Source organism: Dipteris shenzhenensis, chromosome 22 (assembly GCF_047967505.1).
Source record: "Dipteris shenzhenensis isolate YYH24624 ecotype China chromosome 22, Dip_SZ_1.0, whole genome shotgun sequence".
NCBI lineage: Eukaryota > Viridiplantae > Streptophyta > Polypodiopsida > Gleicheniales > Dipteridaceae > Dipteris > Dipteris shenzhenensis.
Window position 1 is genome coordinate 30,634,383 of NC_141617.1, and position 9,798 is coordinate 30,644,180.

Below are 9,798 nucleotides of genomic sequence, written 5' to 3' on the forward strand. Positions count from 1 at the left end.
TGCATGAAAGCCATATACGGCAAGTATACTGGCTTGCTACACAAGCAAGGGTTTGTCTGCACTAAATCAAGAAGAACCAAACTTGGAAAGTGGCTGCCCACAAATCAAGGAAAATAAAATTAGAAGGTGGATGCCTATAAAAGGAGGCCCTCCAGCTTCTCCCACAAGCCGCCTCCTCAAGCAACTGTCACTTGATATGTTCAAAATTTTAAGCCAATTGTGTGCCTCTTGAAACCAGCCCTTGTCTTGTGTAGCTTCTTCACCTTGACTGGGATCCTTCGGCTGTCCATTTTTTCCAGTTAAGTAAGAGATCAGTAGACAAAGAGCTTCTCCTTCTAGTGGGATCATTCTTGTTTCAGCCAAGAGTATGGGGTAAGGGTTTTGTACCTTTGCCCCTAATTCTTCTATCAAAAACCTCTTTTGGATCTTTTCAATTTTCTTCCACATTTCCTTGGACAAGCTGGTCTCCCATACTTGGCATCCATATAAAATTTCTGGCTGTACCAGAGTATGAAACAAAAAGTTTGTCATGCTCCAGTAACATATGTGTGCTTTTCTACATTTGTTTGTAGTCTGTACAGCTTTAAGCCCCCCAAGGATTCTTTTTTCGACATATGTGCTCCATGGTAGGCCAAGACGGCCTATTAGACCAAGAACGGAATACATGGAATGCAGGGGGACTGGAGGTGTCTAATATACCCCCACCAAAATGTACAAATAATATAAATAAGATGGATAATATTGAAATGCCGTAAACTGGAGCATCAATGCTGTGAATGCTGAAATGTCAATAAGGCTGTTAGTGGCAAGGATTTGATGACTTCGGTATCCCTGAAAGGTCTCTGAAATCTGCAACTGTCGCCCTGTGGTCTACTATGCATGATGTTGATGGTTTATTGTATTGTGTAGGACTACCACAAGGTTATAAACTGCACTTTCTTATGTAGTGAATTTGGGCATGTTCCTGGATTCATGTAGGTATATATTTTGATATGGATAATGGCAGCCTTTAGTATAAAAGGCAAGATTTTTACAATTCTCAGGGTAGGCAGGGAGTTGTTGAGGGTGATTGTGTCACTTTTCAGTGTTCAGAACAAAGCAAGTATCTTTGAATTGGTTGACCCTCGTGCACAGTCATGGCGTATGAATAACATGGCTGACCGCCAAGACTGCCTGAGCCTCAGAGCAGAATACAGCAGACATAGTAGCGAGTCATGATCGCCATGAACTCACATAAAGCAAGGTATGCTTTCCCACGAGAATTGGTAGAGCCTCATAAAATGGAATTTTGGGTCTCTGACGTGTGTCGATTACTCATGCTAGCAGATATACATTGCTGAGGATGTTGCAAGCCTATTCCTGGCACCTCAGGTAGACATTTGCTATTAAAAGGTTTCTAGAAAATACAAGATCTCTCCTACCGACATGTCAAACCGGCAGCATGCAGTTGTTGTAAAATAGTTTTAGAGTTCGTTGATCTATGTCATGCCATAAAGTGTGCCCTGGACAATAATTTCTGCAATGAAATATAGCTGACACGCCAGAGATTTCAGTCAAGTTTTCATAGACTACCTACCAAATGATGTTCCATTCTTCCTCTTGCATCCCATGTTAGAAACATGGTGAAGAGAGAGAGAGAGAGAGAGAGAGAGAGAGTTAGGGTGTGAGGAAATAATGCTCAAATGAAGACATAATGAAAGGCTCTCATTCATTCATCAAGTGTGACAAGACAAGTGAAGTACAAGCCTTATGTAGGCTACTCACACACACTCTAGCACCTAGTGCATATGGGATAAGTCCCATGATGACACATGGCACTCACACAAGACTCACACACATAAACTAGTACTAGATCACCTAGTACTACACACTAGCACACTCTTTGACTATGATATCTCCAACACCCCCCTTCAGAGCAAAGAGGTGTGAGACCCAACATGCAAGAGTAGACCGATCCCCCCTCCATCGCAATACTGCAAAGAGCAAGTCCAACTAACCAACACCTCCCGTGTGATAGTGACTTCTCAGTCAGCTTGTGACTGGCAAGGGCAAACCATCACTCGTCATTTCCCCTTACTCCGAACTGGGTGGTCAATACCATCAACCAAAGTAAAGCACAATACAATCATTTTTGAGGGACAACCTAGGGCAGAGGACCTCTTATTGACTCTTCAAACATTCATTTTAGAGGGACTACTCAAGGCAAAGAACCTTTAACTCAAACATAGAAATATTTTCATTCATTTTATGCATAGCAAGGGCAGAGAACCCATGATCCCAAGTAGCTACCGCACAAGAGTGTGCACATCCTGATGCGAAGAGGTATGTCGGTGAAGAACTAGGCGAGGATGCCTTCGAATGATGTGTCGATGAAGGCCATAGGAGCAGCTACCAAGGGACATCATGGCATGACTCTCAATGTGCCGTTCGGAGAGTCACTGAATACGACGAAGATCTTGAAATTTGAGCAATTATGCCTAAAGGAGGCAAAATGCCCAAATGAATGTACTAGAGAGTAATGAAGTTACATGAATTTTGAGAAATCCCCAAATGTCTACATGCAGGAGATTTCAATACAGCTCAGGGGATGCAAAAAACAGAAATGCCCTAAAATTTGTAAATTAGGGTTTAGCAGAAAATTAGGGTTTGGAAAATTTTGGGGCTTTTCAAATTTTCTTGCAGGAGAGTGTTCTTGCAACACTTAGGAGCCCTCAAATCGTAAAAGCCCTAAGAATTTTGGAAGATCTGAGTAGATATTGCAAAAATTGACTTGTAGGGTTTCGGGGCAGTTAGAGGTCCGAAATCAACAAAACGGTAGCTGTAGATGCTCCAAGTGCGAAGGTAGGTCTGGAAATCTGTAAGGCTGCTCAGCAAGGCACTCCGAATTGCTGCAGCAGATCACCAAGCTGAAAGTAGTCTGGTATTTGTATGCTGGAGCGCTGGAAATAGCTTGGAAGTGACTCTGTCAAAGGCGGATATGCAGCAGCAGCTCAGAAACCCTGATTTCGGCGATGGAGAGCTCCAAACCGTCCTTGGGGAACCACACGTACAGGCGCCTCTTTCAGGAAGTGCCGACTAGCTAGCTTACAGGGCGCCAAAGCTGCCTAGAGCAACTCCAGGACAGCTCCTAGACAGTCCGGGTAGAGGCGGCAGGCTATGGAGGGAAAAACAGAAGCAAATGGCTGAAAAAGGAGGCGGAATAGAGGCAGCTGAGCAGGCAGGAAAAGGCGAGGCAGAGGCGGCTTATGAAGAGGCTCTAAACAGCTGCAAATAGCATGGAATGGAGGCGAAACAGGGTGGAAAACAGGCAGGAAGATATGATATCAGAGGCGGCTGCAACAGGAGAGACAATGGAGAGCTGTAGTGCAGAAACCCTAGGCGGCAGCAGGTTGTAGAAGAGGCTGAAGCAGATTTAGGGTTTCGAATTAGGGTTAAGTCTAGGATGACGTGGCAGCTATGGCTATGGCAGGGCTAACTTGGCTCTGATACCATGTTAGAAACATGGTGTGGAGAGAGAGAGAGAGAGAGAGAGAGAGAGAGAGAGAGAGAGAGAGTTAGGGTGTGAGGAAATAATGCTCAAATGAAGACATAATGAAAGGTTCACATCAAGTGTGACAAGGCAAGTGAAGTACAAGCCTTATGTAGGCTACTCACACACACTCTAGCACCTAGTGCATATGGGATAAGTCCCATGATGACAAGTGGCACTCACACAAGACTCACACACATAAACTAGTACTAGATCACCTAGTACTACACACTAGCACACTCTTTGACTATGATATCTCCAACATCCCATGCAGTTCCTTGTATCTTTCTTCTGATCTGCCAATTTTATGGTGTTTACATTTTCTCTATACTGTCATTGGTGATCTCTCTCCCAAGAAAGTTGCTGACTTTCATGGAGTTTTTCAAAATCTCTGCCTGTACTTTGACATGTTTAACACACAGTTGGATGTGCTTAAGAAAACAAAGTTTTCAAACATTGTTAAACTCTTAACGTAGTTTTCTATCCGCTTTCTTGTGCCATCCAAGTGGACAAAAAGATGCTGGGTAAGTATAAAATATGGAAATATTACTTGCATAAATAAACTTTCAGTTAGAAGATTGATGTATAATGTGGGTGTAATTGATGCATTTTGGAACCATGATTCAAACTTGAGTAGATTCAAAACCAATGTTATATTTGTGATGTAGAGACTGATTTTGGGATATGGTTGCAGCATATATGCAACCCTGTACTTGGGGATAACAGTAGGTTGGCCTCTGGTCCAATGCCAACTCGTGGTTAGTGCCTTGTGGGCCGTCATCTACTATAAGGAGGTGACCTCTGGCATTGGAGCTGCCCTTCTAGTCGGATCATCCCTTGTTGTAGTTGCTGGTGCTGTTATGCTTTCTGTTTTTGGGCCTGTAAGCTAATTGTTTGTCCAGCACTGCCTATGTATATGCATTGATAATATCCATGGTCTAACAATTTTTGGTCGTCAGTTTTCTTCAATGAAAAATGTTCATGAAATCGCGGTTTGATCATGACCTCTCAAAACCTATCCATCTTTTGGATTTCATGCAAGAAGCCCTTTTCCTACAGTTTTCTCCTAGTTAAGGCTCATTTCTCTTTGTATGTTCTTACTTTCTGATTTTGACGCGATTCAACAGGTAAATTATGTTAAGAGTCACTTGAGGCAAAAATCTACAAACAAAAAAAGCACCATACAGATTTAACTTTCTGGTGTCTGATTTAATAGGTAAGTGTCATTTTAGTCATTGATTCTTTACATTTTTGCCTTGAATGACTCCTAACTCAAAACACCTCTTACACTTTTGTCGAGACATGCCTACACAAGGGTGCTAACCCAGAGAGACTGATCTATAGCGTCTAAAAAGATCTCCAATGAGCTTCAGCCTGTTGTTCAAAGGACCTTCCTGTAGTGGAGGTTGTGGATCATGCGGGCTATCTCCATAGTGTGAGGGGGGGTTCCCTCCACACCCACACATAGAGAATTCATTTCTTTGAATAGAACGGGTGTAACTGGCGTGCAACTAACAGCGGGGTGATCAGCGGTGTGTACAATACTAGCTGCTACGGAAGTAATAGAGCCAAACAGTTAATCAGAAGCATTGAACTGCCACCATGCTGACCAATGGAAGAAAGAAATTCAGGAGGGCTTGAAAGGCTGAAGCACAGGAACAAACGGTCACCTGGACTATTCTACCACTTCCACCTACAAGACAGTTAATTCGAAATGGGTGTTCGAGGGCAGATGCAAGCCAGATGGTTCTGTGGGCTGGTTTAATATCTAAATAATGGCAAAAACTTATCACCAAAGAGGTCTTTTCCCCACTAGGTTGGGTATGTATCCTGCTATCTGCTGCAGCTTCTTACGCTTGGATTTGCACTGGACAGATGTCATCACAGCTTTTCTCATCTGTAAGTCGTGGAATGGGACAGTCTGAAGGGTATGTAGTTACTTATCCTGACAGGCTAGTCTGGATGGTACCCCCCTACCCAACGACCACCAGAGGCAGCATCGATACTGAGAACACAGTAGCACCCTTCATTTCCCAAGCCAGCTCTAGATGAGGCTCATGTAGGACTCGAGGGGGCAACACTTAAAACCCTACCCACGTTACAGGAGGGGGAGATTTAGTCAGACCGCCACCTGTCAATGCTATCATACATAGAACCCAAACACCCCCAGTAGTGCCTGTGGTGATTGCTAACCAAGCACACGGTATTGCCACCACCGTACACCCACTGGTGGGACCAAGAGCTCCACTACGACCACCCCGAATCCTAACACGAGACCTAGGACCATACCATCTTGGCCTTTGACCCAGGACCCAAGTCCAATGCCCCCAAATGTTTGACCAAGGGCAGAGCAGGTGCCACCCATACGGTATGGTCATCTGACTGGCCTACATGGACCCAAGGGAATATTACATGCCTCCGCCAGGTTACTACCCTTTCTATCCATCCTGCCCCCCCATTCACGGAGTGGATGAGCTCACAAGAGATCTAGCATCTTGAGAAGACGAGCGGGAGACTTAGTGTGGGGAGCGGTCATTGCACCAACCATTCACAGGGCTCCACAATATAGCCAAGTGGGTGCAGGACCAGGTGATCCGATTCAACATGTAGAACAGTTTGAGCAAGTCTGCAGCACCTTTGGGGATATTGATGATCTCACCAAAGTGGGTGCATTCAGACTGACATTGGACTCCCAAGTCAAGCCGATGGTTTAGGTTGTTAAGCCCTACAGAACCGATCACCTTTGCTATCCTCAGAAAGACATTCATCCTAGGGTTTGCCCTTGCCCCAAAGAAACACAAGTGGAAATCACCCAGCTCTATAATGTCAGCTAGAACAAGGGCGAAAGCATGTGGGACTATATGGCCAAGATTAAGCATCTTAACTCCCATTGTGAACCTCACAAGAGGTTGAGCGACACTCAGTTGTTGCCTCCTCCTAGGGATTAGGAATAAACGCTTACATGACAGCCTGATCCCCAGTGACCCTACGTCATTTGAGATGTGTTGTAAGCTGCAATCCACTTGAGTGATAATATGAAGGAGGATGGCACATTGGAAATGGCTTCCACAGTTGCTTCCTTCCAAACCACCCCCTCCGAGTGTCCATATCATATTGAGGAGCCTAGAGGGATAGGACCACCCATTACCGAGATTACCAAGGATGAACTGGCAACATTCATCGTGCATCACATACAACAAGGGCTCCATGCAGTGTTAGCAACAAAGACTGAACCTTGTGTAACGCTTACCTTTACCCTAGAAGAGAGCAAGTATGGTGCAAAGTACGTCGGCAGAAGCACACAACATCTAAATGCACACATCTCAGGTCGAGACACTCTGTATACTACAACCATTGCTGACGGTATCGGAACCATAATACAACCCAATGTTGACCCTACCATAACCCCGCAATCCAAGCACACAGGCCAAGCTGTGCGTCAATCCCACCTACGAGAGGATATCGGGCCTCGGATCCACCCTTACCACCCCAATCTTGCCTCCACAACCGCTAGCACCACGGTTGACGCTAGACAATCAAGTCATTATAGAGGAACTGCAATAGTGGGACGACAACCGCTTCGAGGTGGGAGGTGATTCAGACGACGGTTGTGCCGAGTCACTTTACTGCATCATGCAAGTCCCATTCTTCTAGAATGCAGCCATTCAAACCAGCATTTGAGACATTAACAGCTTGTCCAAGAGGCCACCTCTTCAATGTTGTACCTGTTATGGCCCTCACAAACAATCGGAATGTCCTTATAGAAGTCAGCCACCCCCTATACAATGTTATCACTGTCAAGAAAATCACAAGACGGCTGATTGTCCCAACAAACATTTACCACCCGCTCCATCGGCCCTACCTCAAGCAGCAAGTTGTAACAAATGTGGCGTGGAACACCTATACAAGGATTGCCCCCAGCAGAGACCAGCAACTCCCGTACCCCCAATATTGACGAGCCTCAACCGGCTAGGAATCCAAAGAGGCCATGTCTCTAGAGTTCCCTTGAACGTGCAACAACTCCCGTGCCCCCAATATTGACAAGCCTCAACCTGCTAGGAATCCAAAGAGGCCATGTTTCCACAGTTCCCTTGAACGTGCTAACGCGCTTGTAGGCCAAGACCTTGCAGGAATGTAGGAAGCCCACGTCTAAGGCTAGCACTTTGCAAGCCATTAAAGGAACCAAGTAGGGGAAGAGCAAGAACAACGCAACTGCGATCGGCAAAGGCAAAGACAAGGTCACGAATCCAACGAGGAGACTGCGAATGTGTCTTCATGCACAACAAGCAATAAGTCTTCGGGAGGAGGGCCAGTCATCGACCAAACACACGAGCTCATAGATGTGGGATTTATCTATGAAATCGAGCATACGAATTGGGTATCCCCCATCGTGATTGCCAAGAAGAACAGCAAGATAAGGGTCTGTGTCGACCTCAAGAAGGTCAATATGTAGTTGCACGAAGCGTCAATGCAGTCACACGAAGGGATCATTACCCTTTGCCATTCATTGAGCGCGTGCTCGAGAGAGTAGTGGGCAAGGAAGCTTATAGCTTCCTTGACGGTTTTTTAGGCTACAACTAGGTTCGGATAGACTCCCCTGATCAACACAAGATGGCATTTGACACAAAGTGGGGAGTATTTGCGTACAAGGTATGCCCCAGCCACTTTCCAGAGGTTGATGAGCATAGCATTCTAGGTTGATGAGCATAGCATTCAAGGAGTATCTGAGGAACTTTCTGGAAGTCTTTTTGGATGACTTATGTGTGAATTCTAGTTGGAAGGAGCACCTAAAATGCTTGAGGAAGGTATTGGAGGAATGTCGCCTATACCGCATCTCCCTTAACCCCCTAAATTGCTAGTTTTGGATCAAACATGGAGTGACACTTCGGCATGTTGTGTCTAAGAATGAGATCTCCAAAGGCGAAAGCAAAATCAAGGTAATGGTTGAATTGCCACCCCCTACTAATGCCAAAGGTGTCCAAAGATTCATGGGACATGCGAGCTTCTATTGAAGATTGATATTCGAGTGTGCTGGCATGACACAACCCCTGTGCTAACAAATTAACTCTTAAAAAAATGGGAGCTTGATTTTATTAGACCATAAGCCCAACACCCAAATATACCCACTACATATTGCAGTGACAAACCACTGCACCAAATGGGTTGAGGTAAGGGCCCCTAGGAAGGCATATGCGCTCGCTCCATCGCTAAGTTCCTTACAAGCAAGTGTTTTCACGCTTTGGATGCCCTCTGGAGATTGTAGTCGATCATGGTCCTCACTTCTTTAATCAAGTGATAGCTGTACTACTAGGTCGAGTATCTTGTCATTTATCGCAAGTCTACACCATACTACCACGAGCCAATGGTCAGGCCAACAGGACGAACAAGATCCTATGCATGATCCTCACACTAATAGTAGAGGGCGACCGGAGTGATTGGGACATAAGCTTGTAGCAGCTTTGTGGGCATACCGAATGGCCTACAAAGTCTCCATCAATAGTAACCCGTTCATCCTAGCCTATGGTATAGAGGCTGTCATGTCGATGAAGTTCCTAGTACCAAGCCTTCGTATTGCCGTCAGCAAAAGATTGCCAAGTAATGTGCTCATGCGGAGGCTGGTTTCCTTGGAGAAATTAGATAAGGCTAGGCTCAGCTCAGTTCATGGGATTATGGTTGAAAAACTATGGTGCAGGTAATGGTTTGACAACAATTTGAAATCAAAGGACCTCACCGAAGGAGACTAATCCCTCCTATTCAGTGTGCGTAATACGCATTGCAAGCTCAAGTATCGAGGACTCAGTCTCTATCGAGTACCTTGCAAGGGTAGGACCTAGCAATACTTGGTGTAAGTACTTACAAAACATTTTGAAGGAGACTATGTTGTGATTAGCTCCTGTGTCGACAAGCGTGCAATTTTCGCCCATGTATATGTAGTTCTACCATGACTTTCGCATCGTCGTGCACTTCAGCAAGAGTGGCCATATTAATCGTGTTGTGTGCCTTCTGTTACTCAGCTTTTGCCATGCAAGCCTTGGCTTTGCGTACGGCATGTTCCTTCACGGGTTTTTGCTACCATTAATGTAGCCTGTCATCTCGACACCATCAAGGGTCTCAATGCAGATTGTGCCTTGGGGCATTGTAGGTAGAATAATAGAACAAGTGATCTTGGAAGGACGCAGGTCATGTTTATCTCCTACGATCTAGCTTTGTTCTCCTCTCCTAAGGGACATAAGCTATACAAAGAAATACCTTCAGATGAGAAATATTTG

The 9,798-nt window shown here is 45.1% G+C and overlaps 1 protein-coding gene across 1 annotated transcript in view; it reads left to right on the top strand.

Moving 5' to 3' along the window:
• LOC147887988 (uncharacterized) overlaps nt 1-4,547 on the top strand; it is a 67,794-nt gene extending 63,247 nt beyond the window's left edge. The window contains exon 6 of the mRNA XM_087393771.1: nt 4,224-4,547. Coding sequence (XP_087249897.1) covers nt 4,224-4,419 — 196 coding nt within the window. The 3' untranslated portion in view covers nt 4,420-4,547. The remainder of the gene's footprint in view (nt 1-4,223) is intronic.
• Nucleotides 4,548-9,798: the final 5,251 nt, after the last annotated feature.